Below are 15969 nucleotides of genomic sequence, written 5' to 3'. Positions count from 1 at the left end.
TTTAACATTTTAGTTAGTTCTTATTCTTAATTGGTATTTTGTGCAATGGTTTCTATTTTTTATTATTATTTATATATATAAGATATAATTTAGAAATTTCGTAATTGTATTTTTAATATTTTAAATGCTTCAGATTATCTAAAACATAAATAAAATGTTTATTAAACTAAAATATTCATAATTACTTCTATTATCATAAGAAATTTGTGCAATTATTTCGAAAGATTTTCTTACATAGAGATTGCTCTAGACAGGCAGTGTTCTCATAGGAGGGAACTACCCCTTGTGGAAGGAGGGAAATTAAAAAAAAAATTGTATGTGCACACTATCTATTAATCTGATTGGGTTTTTTTAATTTTAATGACTCGCCCATAAAAGGGTTAATTTCTTTCAATTTAATGATTTAACAATGCCTAAAACCAGGTATAAGTTTATTGCACAAATGGAGACAAAAAAAAATGGAACTCTTACGAACAAATAAAACCGATTTTTGATAATACCAGAGCTTTAAGGTAATGAGAAATAAACTTACATACTTACATTTTTTTTTTTTTTTTTTTTTTGAGAAACTGCAAAAGAATTTATTTTAAAATAAAAAATCCTGAAATTAAAAATTCTACATTTTCAATTATACTATTTTTATTTTTGTGTAATTTTTTTAATAATATTAATTCTTTAGAAAATTTAAAGTAGATGATTTTGAAATAAGAAAATTCATGCACACTCTTTTGCTGGGCAGTGTTATGATTTTCACACTACCACTATTTTTTTTAATTTCTCTATTATTTCAATACATTTGTCTTAGAAAGGATATTGCATAATATTTTATACAGAAGAAATATTTAGGTTAAAAATATCATGCATGAAAGCATTTTTATCCTGCGTAATATCAGGGATATCAAATAGTAAGATATAAATACCATTATGTTTTATAATGACCTTAGAAAGTTTTTTTTTTTTTTTTTTTAACCTATGATAAACAGAATCCCAAAAGATAAGCTAAAAACTTTAGAAGCAGTCATGCATACTGAAACAAACCATCACTATGCAAAAGAATACAGAATCGGGAAAGTAAAAGGGACCTACAACAAATGAAATACGTAAATCCACTTGTTAGTGAATTAAATAAAAGAAAACAGCACATCAAATAAAATGCATAACACAGTTTAATGGACTGCAATTCTAAAATAGCCAAAAAATGCAGGTGCATGAGAAACAACATGTAAAACATATATAGGTTCCGAAAGCAAATCAATTATTTGAAGGTTTTTTTGTTGATCTGCATTCTTTCTTCCCACAACATCTGCTATGCTCTTATTCACGCAACAGGGTAATTGTGGTATTAAAAATTTGTAAATTAAGGTTGGAATATTTATCTTCATCAATGACCCTCTGGTCTTGGGTAAAAATGCAAGATCCCGAATATTCGAGTGTCTTGGCATTAGGCCGAGGTCTGCCGTTTGTTCTAGAACATCTGATGTTCTTTCATTAGGTTCTAAAAAAAGGAAGTGCATGAGTTACTCGGTCAAATCGAAAGATGAGTGTTTCAGTGAAGTCTTTCTTTGGGAAGTTGAGAAACAACATTCCTAAGTTCCCTCTGGACACTTCGTGCTGCTGTAATTGATTAATAACAATTTGTTGCTTGTTTGTTGCTTTTTTTTGTACACTTTGATTCTGTGTTGCTACCTGTGTTTTATGTAGAATAAAATGGTTTTATCTGTTATTGAGACACAGCACACCCACTGAATGAATTTTTCTGTAACAATATTTAATAATTTCATTCCTTACAAAATTTTAATATTTAAAGGGGTGAAAAAATCTTTAAAAAAATACAGCTTAAACAGATCAGATATATAAACTTTTTATTTACATATGATACAAATATATCCTCAGCAAACCCAAATGAAAGATGCTCCCCAAATATCATCCTAGTAAAATAAACCAGTATAAGGTCCAATGGTTGTAAATTTCTCAGTTTTTAGGCATTGTATTCCACAGATCTTGAAGGGTCAGTAGGAAAGAATCTTTGACACTGAGTCATCAGCCTTTTTAATGCCTAAAGGAAAAAGGCTTTATAAGTGAAAAAAACTCAGTAAAAAGTGTAAATTATAGAAAAAGTTTTCACTGTTTAAAATTTGCTGAATGTAATTTTATAATTTAACTGAATCTGCCAACTACGTTTTTAGAGTTAATATTTATCAAAGTATACTTCATACTTTAAAATTTATATACCTAAGATTAAAGAAAAAAAATTGAGCATTGTTTCGTAATAATATCAATACTCGATTTAAATCTTTATATCTTGAATTAATTTAGCATTAACTTTTGAATTAATTATTTTATTTTTGTATATTATATTTTATTTTTGTATTTTAATAACTTCTGGTGTAAAAAAAAACTAACTTTTTAGTCTAGTAAAATAATAATTACAAAAATGTTAATTTCCATCTAGCCATCAATTTATTGCTGTTGGAATTACTGTTTTCTGAAATCTGTCAAGAAAGACAGTCATATCATAGAAAAAAAATTGGGATTAAATTAGTACTTTTAAATATCATCAGGATATGAAGAGTTAAATGAATAGCAGTGTTACAGTAGATAATATTTGATTGAGACAATTCAGGTTATATTTGAACACATTTATAATACCACAATTTTTTATATATATAAAAATTAACATCTGTTAAGTATGCTGAGAAATTGAATAATTCTTAATAGCAGATAAATTTTTAAAAATCTACGAACAATAATGCAGAATTATATCAGTGATATTAAAATTTCATTAAATTCATCATTAAAATTTTAATAAAGGTATAAAAACTGCTCATTTTATTCCACTTCTTGCATAATACTTTAATACAGACAGGTGTTTTTCTTTTTTTTTTCTTTTACATATGAGATCATCTATTTATCACTTTTTTTTTTATCACAAATGCAGTACATACTTCAAATAAAAAATGATCATATATTTCGATATTAAATAATAAATCCTTTATTACCCCTCTAGCTGCATTATTCTTTTATCAATATGAGTTCAAAAATTTGCGAAACATTTTCTGCCAGACAACTTTGAGCTTTGAAAAGAGTGTGCAAAATACTGAAAAACATGCCTTGTATATTTCACAGAACATTGGGCAACTAATGCTATCTCTTAATCTAGATCTGAATGAAACCAGAAAAGCTGAAGTGAAACCATGAACGGGAAAAGAGCAGGCTGCACAGCTAAACAGATAGAAAAAATGCAACCCACAGAAATTTTGCTACTTTTACATACTCCGTGGAAATTGTAAGATATACAGCGAGAAGGTTAATATTGTCATTGACTTCAAGTGAATCCATCATCTCAACATGTTATTAAGGATCTCTAATTACGTAATTTTATTTTATTTAAATTAATAAAATTCATAAATTATTTCCAGATGCCCAAATTTTATTGGCAAATCTTGAAAACTGTAGTTCGTTCATCTCATAAATTTTTAATTGATATGCTTAGATTTCTAAAATTAAGATTTTCTGAAATTTTGAATAAACAGAATTAAAAATATTTATAATATAAAAATACAAAGTTCGAGAACATTATAAATCCAATTAACAAATAACTAATAAAACATTATATAATTAATTGCACAATAACAAATGATACTCCATTTTTTTTTTTTTTTTTTTTAGTTTCATAGCAAAATAGCAATTATTCAATAAGTATAACTTGATATCAATATAATATTTGCATTTCAATATTATATATATGTATATATATTCATTTTTAAAGAATAAATAAAATTTTGAAACAACAAATCATACAATTCAGATAAATTTTGTCGACTTTTATGATGAAATTCATAATTACCTGAATAAATTTTCTTTGCGTCTCATCATTAAGAACATCTATAAGACAAAATGTTAAGGAAGCTAAAAATGTTTATTATAATAGATTAAACAGATAAAATCTATCTAAACAAAGCTAAAATCAAACATTACAATAAAAAAAAATAATATTAACATTGAATTATAATTCAAGTCTTTTAACTGATTTTTTTTTTTTTTTTTTTTTTTTTTGTCTTTTGATATTTAATAATGTTTTAAGATTTTAGAATACCTTTACAACTTTTACTTACAAATATGTTCACTGATTAAGCACATGCAATTTTATAATTTGTGGCATCTTACAAACAAATATTATATGCTTATGATTTCAATATGTATCAGTCTGAAAGAATGTTATTAGGCAGAATATAGCACACTAGTAGTAAAATAACGTGTGTAGCTGCCATCACAAAATTAGTACATACTATTAGCCACAAATTGATAAAATAAATTTAATAGATTTTAACATAATTTTTTATAACATTGTTTCTTTGCTAAAATATTAAACTTTCTTCGATAATGCATTCTTATACAAATATGATTGATTTTTCTACTTTCTTACTAATATGATTTTGATTAGTCTGACATATAACTCCTATTTAATAGTTTATGAAATACATAATATACAATACATAAAATGACTAATTTGTAAAATCTATAAACTAAATTAATTTAATATTCCAAAGTAAAAATATTTTCTCATTATACTTAAGAAAAAATATAGCAAAATCTATTTTCACAAAGATTTTGTTTTAGAATTCTACAACAAGAAATTATATAAAGAAGTTTGCAGCTCGACTAAAATTCTCCCCCCCCCCCCGCCCCCCTCCCAAAAAATCTACAGAAATTCTGGAGAAAAAGAAAATAAAAAGAATTACAGCTCAACTCATTTAAATTGATTTTCCTTTGTGAAACAATTTACAATTTCAATAAAGTAAACAACATAAAAAGAAGAGGCTTATAAAATCTAGAAAATATATTAAAATCATGACATCTAAAGGATACGAGCAATATTTCTGGAAAAAATTTTCTCTCTTCCAGTTCTTGCATGTATACCAACCATAGTTACACCAATAGGCCATGGTGCATTTCCAATTGCCATTTGAAGGTAAGCATCATTTGCCTACAGACAGAAAATTTCAAAATTTACAATATATAATCCTAATAAAAAAAACACATACAAACTGACAATATATAAAATGAACATTACTATGGAACCTTGCTTAATGAATATAATTTGTTTTGGAATTTTACTTGTAATGGGAAAATACTTATTAACAGGAAGGATTTTTTTCATAGGATCAATGTAAAATAGAATAATGTGCTATACTTCAAAAAAAAAATTACTCAAACAAATTTATAATAAAGTGATTTATTTATTACTATATTCTTTTTTACAAGAATGTTGTCTTAAAACATTTGTTTTTGCCTATGCTTTAAAATTTAGTGATAACAAAACACAGCATTTTCATAAATTAAATTTGTTACTGCCTTATTAGGGGGGAAGCTTCTCAACATATCACATAGCAATTTTCAATGCTTCCAACATCCTTCTTATTCAATGGTTGATAGATACTGAAACTGTTATCTCCTCCTTCTTTCCTAACAAAAATCTCCCTAACTTTTTGCTGTGACAGAATACAGCTCCTGGCTATAATTGTAATTTTGCTTGGATATTATTATTGAATATTTCACCCCATAACACAATATGAAACAATGATACTTACCAAAGCATCTCAGATTTTTTTGATGCTTTAATTAAATATATATTTTACAGTTCTTCTTTTAATTTTTTTAAAAAATCAGCATCAAACACAGAATGATAATTAAGATGTCTCCTCATCACTAATTTTGCAAAGCATTGCTCATTACGGAAGTCATTTTTTTTTTTTTTTTTAAAGATTTTGTTTTGCTGATTATGCAAATCACTCATTACGAGAGGCCCTTGTTAAGCAAAGTTTAATATATACAATAAAATTATAGTAGCTTGGTTACATATTAGCAGCACTTATAAATTAGTATTTGATGAAATATCTAAATTAGACAATACTACTATAGTTATTAGGCTACTGCAATAATAGTAGTTACTTTTTTTTATATTTTTGATATTCATATGTATTAAAAAACTAATGTTTATATTAAACTGATTTTTAATGAAATAAATATCATGTAATTTCAAAGTTTATCTATAGTAATTTATTTTAAATTATACAATTATTCAATTAAATTTTAATCAATATTGTAATTAGAGGATCTCAGATTTGTTTTTTATTGTGTAAACATGCCAAAAAAATATTAAATACAAAAATAATTGAATAGCATACAAAAATACAAAGATATTTAACTGTAGATAATAATAATAAATGAATAAATAAATAAAACACTCATTAAAAGTTTTTTTGATCCTTTGAAGTATTTTAAAGGAAAATTATTTCACCTCTATAAAAGAAAAATTATAATTAAACAATTCAAATCACTTTGGGAAACAATATAAAAAAATGAACACAATAATGTAATGACCTTCGATTGCTAAAAATGACCTTGGAAAGTCAGAAACTTCTCTGCAATTTAAGGCATAATTCTGATTAGGGTTATGAAAGAATATTTCTATCTTAAAATTATTTGCTTATATAATAGAAGCACATACATTAAAAAAACGCTTATTTAAAATTAGAAATTGATACTTTTACTAAAATAAGAATTTTAAAATTTTAAAGTAATAAAAATAAAACTGTACAATAATGAAAAAAGACAGTAAATAGAAAAAAAATAAATATACACAAATGGATATTACAAAGAAAAAAAAAGGCTAATTCATGGATTTTGTCCAGCTTTCTGATATTCGAACAAGACAGCTATAACTGCTAATGATAAAGGTAGCCTGAATCTGCAGCCAAATTTTTCTTTTATAATTATTATATGAAAAGTTCATAAAATACTAGCAATATACTATCTGAATTACTTTACTGTACACAAAAAGAAAAATATCAATTTCCGACAAAAATAAAGTATTTAAATTTATATAAAAAAAGCATTATAATATTTGTTTAAATATTAGAAATTGAATATATTTATAAAAAAGAGCATGATAAAAATAAACATACAATTAAACAACTAAACTAATTACCTTTACATAATTTCTGTCCAGTAAATAGTTTACAATCAGGACTAAATGCTCTAATATATCTTCAGGGCAAGTCTCCTTTTTTAATCTACGAAAAAGTGGTCGAATGTAATTTTGAGTTTGAGTGTATGTTGCTGAAGCCATTTTTCCTTTCATAGAAGTCTTTTCTGCTTCTGATCGAGCATTCAGTTTCTGACCCCATAACTGTAGTAAAAACTAAAAATTGAAAAAAAGAAACTCTATTAATTACAGTTTATTACAGTTTTGATACAGAAATTTACAATGAAATAATAAAATGCAATCTAGTCTGATTCTTTCAGAAATATAGTATATTTATATATTTTTATTTTATCTGAAAATAGAAAGAAAGGAAATTAGCAATTTTATTGATCTGAATAGCAAGTAATTATTTTTTTTTTAATTTTAGAATTAAGTCTATCCATGCCTTAATAATCACTTAAAAAATTGTACAGCATTGTATAAAACATTTTTTTTTATTGTTCAAAAGAAGATAATATTACTGACAATGATTGAAAAGACTATGATTGATTGATAGACAATGATTGAAAAGACTAAAAAGAACTTACTCTCAAAAATTTTAAAATAACCTTGGCATCATCACTATCAGAACCTTTGCCCAGTTTCTTACTAGCTTCTTCCTGTGCAGAAAACCAAAAAGTAGTTAATATTTAACTATAAAAATTATTCAATCTTCCATAATTATTTTTTTTAAATATAAAATCAATGTGATCTTACACCTTAGAAAGTTCAATATTTTTTTACCCATTTTATACCAAAAAAAAAAAACATTAATTTTAAAAAGTAATTATATTAACTTATATGTTTTAGAACTTCAGGCAAATTTTACAAGATTTTTTTTTTATTATTATTTTATTTTTAATATAATTTTTTTAGAAATTGCAAATTTCATTAAAAATATTCTTACCCTCCCCCCAATTATTTCATCTTACAAAATTTTTTAAAAAATTTAATTCTTATAAACTTTTATTTTACACTGTAATATAAATAAACCAATCATATTAACTAATCATACATACCTTACCAAATGTTTTAAAAATAAATATTAAAAATAAATTAATGCCAAAAAAAATATTTGTTCATTGAAGCAATAGTTAGATAATGTTTAGAAAAGGATATTTTTAAAAAATAGGTATTACAAAATAAAAATAATTAATTTAGCATGTTGACTCATCATATACACACACGTCAAAATTATTTGTACAAAAATTTAGGAAAAGTGGATAAAATCTGAACCATGATTTATTCACAAAAATCTATAACAAGTGAGACAATGCTATTCATTAACACATGCTAAAAGAGACATATCTTTAGTGTGAAAGACCTATTAAATTAATTTATTATTTATGTTGATCTAATGTGAACCCATATATTTTGTATCATAAATAATCACGCATGTGTCAGTCTGCACATTCGTAGCAAATGGCTATCAGCCACCTCTGGCGACCAGCTGGTTTTCCAGGAGTAATGCTTTCTAACATTTTCAATCAAATACTTACCTTGTTCTCTTAATAAGTTCTTCATTTAAATATATTTAAAATTCAAACTTCGATAGTCACGTAATTCATATTATTATAGAAGCCTTGTGATAATTTGTTTTGTACTATATATCTCTCTAATTTGCAGTCAGCAGTCATGGAATTATGTCGAAAATATCACATTTTATATTCATTCCATAACATTACGCTTCTATTTAAACACGTGCTGAATATCACACTTTCCTCAGTTTAGTTTGCAATAAGAATTAATTTAATCATTCAGTTTGAGTTTCTGTCAAGATGACGAAAACATACTGATATACTCTTAATGTGCTCTAGCAGGTTAAATTTAATTTTTATTTTGTGTAAAATAAATTGCTGGAAAATATGATCATAATATTTTTTTAAATTCATTAAAAATAGAAACTTAATTTACAAGTTATTGGCATCAATGAAAAAATAATTTTTTGAACTGATTTTTTATATGATTTAAAAAACAGTTTTGAGCTGTAATATTTTTGGAAACAATTGTGGAAAAATGCAAAAATTCAGCTTAATTTTTAATCAATTATAAATTTAATTAAAATTTCAAAAAAAAATCTCTCTAGGTATACTTTTTGATCCTTCAATATATATGCCAAGTGTTCATATGTCTAGTTCATATGTCTCTAGATCATATGTCTGATGTGTGTGCACCAGTTTAATACAGACACATACACGCGCAAATCTGAATCACATTCATCTGATTATCAGCCTTGGAGAAATTCCAATCACTGATTGGCCCGTAATTCATATTTTCTTTAAAATAGTGGATGGAAAGGTCTAAAAGTATATGTTTTTATAGAATAGTAATATTCATTTTTTTTATAAATCTGTCAATTTTAATGATTGATTTAATTGATTGGTGTAATTCTTTTTATTTAAAATATTAGTGTCTCAAGAATATTTTGTTAAATATGACGTACCAAGCAAAGTACAAAAAAATTTTAATTTGTAATTCATCAGTGCCTTTACTAACTCATAATATATATTTATTCTGTGTCAGTAAATATAATTATTTACTTCATGTAGACCATTTTAACAGTACTAAACAATATATATGTTTATTACTAAAGATTTACAAATTAACCATCAGGCCTGGATTTGAATAGATATCCTGTCATCTCAAACCATGTTTACCTTAAATTAAGCTGATTTATAGAATTAATAATATAGATATTGCAAACGACCATAGGAACCTTTGCCTTGCATTTATTTTATTAGAAAATATTACATTTCCAATTTATTTCCTTTCATGCAGTCACATGATGAAAATTATATTTTTCAAGATTTAATTTGCAGTAGTATCAAACTTATTTTTTAATCAAAACTTTAGTAAATTTGATGGCAATGCATTGACGAAAACTAATTTTTTGCCATGCTCATGCATATTAAATTTTATTTTTATTGTGCAAAATAAATTGTTGAAAAAGATGGTTAATTTTTTTTAATTCATTAAAAATAGAAATTTAGTTTGTAGGTCAAAATATTGGTATCATTGGAAAGATTATTTTTTGAACTTCAAGAAGATTTAAAAACCAATTTTGTGTTGTAATATTTTCAGAAGTTATAGCGGAAAAATGCCAAGATTTCGCTTAGCTTTTAATTAATTAAAATTCTAATCAAAATTTTTAAAAAATCACTCTGAGGTCCACATTTCCGACCTCAAAGATACATACGCGCCAAATTTGGTGGTTCTAGGACAAACGGTCTGGGCTGCAGAGCGCCAACACACACACACACACACATTGAACTATATTATAAGTATAGATTGGAATACACGTACAGGTTTACATGAGTCCACACACCAGCAATTATGTACCTATGTACAAAGCAGTAATTATGTAAGTAACCAGTATTTATGTACCCAGCAGTTATGTATTATGTACCTAATAAAAAATTATTATTCTCATATGCAGAGAAACAATGATATTTATCATCCGTTGGTGATATTTCAGGTCTTAATAATTATTGCCTTTGTAATTAATATTCCTCTCAATATTATTTGTCTAATATAAAAATTTATACTTTTAATTTTGAATCATATAATCTAATTTTCTTCTATGTTTAATACAGAATCAGAAAAAAAATTCTGAAATAGGACAACATTTTACAGTATCAATGAAAGATATCATCATATGAAAATATAACAAAATTTCATACTTTTATTTCATCAATGGAAGTCTTTTCATCTTCAACCTTTACATCATTAACAGATTTTCCGTCATCTGCCTTGCCCTGAGTTTTTAAAATTTCATCTAAATAAGCCTGATCAACCTTCTCCATGGCTTCTTGAAAATCATTACGGAAACCACGGTCTACTTCTGGCTCTAAAATCTCTAATCGTCTCAGCCTCTGAAATGCTTCCAATTCTGTTTCACCAAACAATAAAATTGGCTCTTGTCTTTCTCGAAGTCTTCTCACAACCTACAAGCAGGAAATAGTGGCATCAAATATTAATAAAAAAATGAATATTACAATATTACAATTATGATTGTCCTTACATATCTGATGAAAAAAATTTATATGATCAGCATCCATCACAGATACTAATCATATAAATATTTTGTAAAATTAATTTATAATCAATGATTAAATTATTTTAATGGTTAATTTATCATAAAATTCATAAATTAATCACTAGAATTTTAAATTAAAATGAAAAAGACTGTATTATAATGATTTTAAAAAGATTAATTTTCATAAATAATATTAAATATGATAGCAATATTAATAATATTAGATATGATAATAAAAGTCTCTAGAGAAAAGAAAAATTTATGCTCTAATATTATTAACAGCACTCAATCCATAATGAAATTTGACAATCAAAATATAGAGTAATAACAAAATAACATTTGTCATGTTGAAACATGTTAAGTGAAAACCAATTAAAATGAGAAATTAAATTTAATTTTTAAGAGTTAAACTTTTGAAATCTGAAAATTGACATTAGCAAAATCATCTAAAAAATCATTTTTTCTTATAAGCCTCCTTTTTCCAAATTTCTATTTTAAATTTACCTTTTGAATCATAACTTTTTACAATTGAAGAAAATTTTTTAATGTTATTGAGCTTACAGAAAAGTACCAAATTTCTAACAGACAGAAATTTAGAAAATAGCATTAAAAATACCAGTATGTAATAAAGAAAAATATTTCATAGTTTTCAAACAGCAATTTTCAAAAATATTTTTAACATCTTTTCCTATCATCATTTTGACATATTAGAAGCAATTTGACATAATAGCAAAAAAAAAAAAAAAAAATGCTTAAAACTTTATCTAATGTATTATTGCTTAAAAAACTGGAAATGGAAAATAGCTAAAGTATAAAACAAAACAATGGCCTTGGAAGCAGGTATTTTTATTCTAATAAATAAAAAATTATATTTTATATAATAGTAAGAAATAAATCATATGTTTCAGACTTTAATAATCCTAAAATCTAATGTTCACTTTCAAAACAAATTTTGACAATCCCAATTAGAATAACTGGAAATAAATATTCCTTAAAAGATCTGCAAAAAATGAAAAGTTCTATAACAGTTAAAAAATAAGGCAACAGTATAAAAAATACTCACTTCTTTTCTGGGCAGTATACCTTCTGACTCTTTTGATTTTAAGGATTCCTCTTCAGCTTTTTTTCTTTCTTTCTATTAAAAAAAGTTTCAAATTTTCTTGATGAGACTCATTCAACTACATGCATTTCAAAACTACATGCAAAATTTCTACATAAAAGTAAATTAATCGAGCAATTAAGATCAACCAATATTAAAATATATCAATACCTCTATAATTTCATCTTCTTCCTTTTGTGATGAATATTTTTGCCAGTACTCTTCTTCTTCTTTTTTTAGAAGCTCCCCTCTTTTGAAATATTTCTTATTAGGTCCCTAGAATATTTTACTTTCACTTAATTACTTTACAAAAATAATAATAACTTTTGAAAAAAATTAAATATTTTAATGTTAACCATAAAATTATCATCACCACTTTGACACAAAAAATAAATTAGTAATATTAAAACAATGTTTCATACAAATTAATACATATACACCTAACAGAAATACTGTAAATGTTTAGCATCTTAAAAGATAAATGCAATTACATAACACAAACACTCATAATAAATGAATTAAATGTGATAAAATCCCCAATGTTCAATTTTTAAATACAGTATTAGTAGAAAAAATACCAACATTTAAAATAAAAATAAAATAGAGTCAAAGTTTTTTTTTTTATTGATAATCATTTTGTCGATTTTATTGATTGTTATTCTGTCAATAAAAGGAACAAATTATTTAACTGATACATAGGCAATAACTTATTTTTAAATAGACATTTCAATGTGAATACTGTAAATCAATAAAAATAAATATCATTGATTGGTTCTGTTATTAAAATGTAAATAAGAATTCAGATTCATTAACATTCAGAAGTTTTTAACTAACTAATCATTAATATTAGACAATAACTGAAATTTCAGAAATCAAATAACTATATGTGTTACTGTAAAAATATTAGACCTATATACAATCAGCATAGCAGTTGATGATTTCCAACCAGGCTAGACAGTTGACTAGGATAACTAGGCTGAGTGATTTAAAAATTTTATTTTTCTATTTACCAAATAAATAAGTCTGTAAAAAACACAAATTCTATAAATTATAAAATAGTAGAATAATATTAAAAAAATATTCAAGAATATTGGGTTAGTTTCATTTATTTTTCATTAGGTTCACTTAGTAATTAGAATGCTTATTAACACAAAACATCTGCTTGTATACAAATGAGAATGCAGAGTATTTTAGAGTAACCAATGCTATAAAAAAATAATGCTATAAAATAAAGATGACCTATATTATAAGATAAAGACGAATGTGTGTGCACTGGCACTCTATATGCAGGACCATTTGATCTACAGCTATCAAATTTGGCACATACATACTTTGGAAGCTAAAAATGTGCACTTCAGAACAATTTTTCAAAAATTTTAATTAGAATTTTAATAAGTAAAACATTAAGCTGAATTTTGCCGTTTTTCAGCAATAACTTCTAAAAATATTACTACAAAAAAATAAATTTTCAACCATTTTAAAATTTATTTGTATATGATTTTAATTATATCAATTTAATAGTCACACAAATTTTTGCTGGATTTTGAACATTTTTAAAAATGATTTTTCCCCCTGATTTCCAACAATACACTATATACTAGTTTGGAAATTCAAAATTTTTTCATTGTTTCCTCAAATATTTTCTCATGATTTTCGTCCAATGCTGCATGCCATGAAAAAAGGATTCTATTTAATCACTACATAGTTTAGAAGATAATTTTTTTTTTTAAATTATAAGATTTAGAAGACAGATGTATTAGATATTTGTGTTTTAATAGCAGTAATTCTCCCGATTAGAGAAGTTCATATATGCAATGAACATAATATATGTGACTATCAAAATAACACACCTTTATTGCCAGACAATTTGTCAGAATCATGAGGATCAAGTTTTATTCAAATTATTTATCTGATATCAAATATGACCAATATTTCTTATGAACAGTCTAGTTGCTTAAGGTGAATAATAATAGATTTAAAAATTTTATTTTCCTAAAATAAAAATGATTAACTTAAAACAAATCATTAACATGTTAAAAATGTAAAGCTAAATCAGTAAGCAAAAAAGAGGAGTCTCATAATGTGCACTACCTAAGGCAGCAATATACCTAAATAACAACAATAAAAAATAAACTATATAAAGTTTCTTTTAACCAAACAAAAATATTCCCTCATTTTAATAATGCTACATGAAAAGATTCAGCAAAAATATATATTGTTCTATAATACTTCAATAAGAATAGATATCAAAATAATACAATGTATGAAAAAATTTCTTAAGATGTTTAAGACACTTTCTTATATACTAAGATCAATAATCAAACACTAATATAAATAATTTCCTTCATGAAAAGGATATCAAAGCTATTTTTTTAATTATTTTAATTTGATCTCAATAAAAAAAAGCAAAATTACAATGAAATAATTTAAAATCTTAATATCAACATTAAAAAATTATTATTATTCTATGCTTTTCTTAAATTTAAAACTCCTTATATTTATAAAGAAAATATCGAGAAAGCATTCATCCTTTAATATTTTACGTACTATGCTTAACATCTTTCATAAATTTTGATTATTCATCTGATATTATAAAATGAGTAATTGTAATCAAAGTAAGAATTACTGAATATATGTATGAGTATATTCAACACAAATGACAACAAACCACAATTCAAAATATACCTTTCAAAGACTACACAGAATTTAAGAGATAAAAAAGGAGGCCAAATCGAAGGATGGTGCCTAAAGTTTTGACTGAAAGAAATCATGATACAATTATAAGAAAAATTAGAAGTAGGAAATAGTTAATAATATGGTAAAGGAAATGCCTAATTTTAAAAAATTTTAATCAGTTAAGTAAATCTATAATAATAAAGAGCGAGTTACCACGAAGTATTTTGCTGAATATTAGTTGTTAGCAAAATATGAAGGAATAAAATTAATCAAAATCTTAAGTGGACAAATTATTGATTAAGCAGATTTTTGATAATAAAATATCAAAAAAATCTAAAACCGGGGATTATTATACCTTCTGTGAAACTAGTGACATGACGAATTAGTCAAATATCATTAAAATTCTTGATGAGCCAGCTTTAAACTATAATAGATATTATAAATTTTTAATTTGATCAGATAGAGATTTTTTTCAAAGATAAAATTATGTTGAGTTATTTTTAAATAATAAAAAAAAAAATCTCTGCCCACTTACATTATTTTTGTGCATGTTTGTAATATCTTTACCCAATCCATAGGGTAATGTGGTCATAAAAACAAACATAAAAAGAATGCATCATAAGATTTTTTTCGCTTTACCCACCCCCTTAAATTTTAATGCTATATGTTCTTTAATACGAAAATAATAATAAAAAATGCAACATTTTATAACAAAATAATAGAATTTCATAAATAATTAGTCTCCATATAACCAGCTAACTTGCAAAATCTTAATTTTTGCAAGAAAAAATTGCAAAACATAAATCTGAGAACCAATTTTTTTCTCCAATTCCTTTATTTTTTATTGGGTTGGCATTTTTTTTCCCCCTTATAGCCACGCAAATTTCTAGTCATGGCTCTGACAGGCACCAATTCAGTCAATCCAGCTCAGCAAAATTGTTAAGGTGTCGCTGCACAAAGAATCAGAAGGTTAAGAAGTCTGGGTAAAATAAATTATTGAAAGCCCTCACCACAAGACTTTTTTCCTCTAAAAATCGCTTTCTTTTTTCTATTTCAGCCTTTAAAATATCCATCTCATGTATATAGTAAAAGTAACGAACTGTTTACGATCAGACATGTAAACAAACACTT

At 24.8% G+C, this 15969-nt stretch overlaps 1 protein-coding gene across 1 annotated transcript; it reads right to left on the bottom strand.

Moving 5' to 3' along the window:
• Window positions 1-1845: 1845 nt before the first annotated feature.
• On the bottom strand, window positions 1846-15969 carry LOC129981842 (pre-mRNA-splicing factor 18-like). The gene is made up of 9 exons (XM_056092867.1): window positions 15849-15969; window positions 12334-12438; window positions 12127-12198; window positions 10708-10971; window positions 7576-7647; window positions 6992-7204; window positions 4870-4987; window positions 3848-3885; window positions 1846-2056 (listed from the first exon to the last, which is right to left on the bottom strand). The coding sequence occupies exons 1-9, from the start codon at window positions 15909-15911 to the stop codon at window positions 1979-1981; spliced, it is 1023 nt and encodes a 340-aa protein (XP_055948842.1). The 5' UTR covers window positions 15912-15969; the 3' UTR covers window positions 1846-1978.

Source organism: Argiope bruennichi, chromosome 8 (genome assembly GCF_947563725.1).
Source record: "Argiope bruennichi chromosome 8, qqArgBrue1.1, whole genome shotgun sequence".
In the NCBI taxonomy this organism is placed as follows: domain Eukaryota; kingdom Metazoa; phylum Arthropoda; class Arachnida; order Araneae; family Araneidae; genus Argiope; species Argiope bruennichi.
Note: the sequence above shows the minus strand (reverse complement) of the source record. Positions and strands in the feature narration are given on the sequence as shown.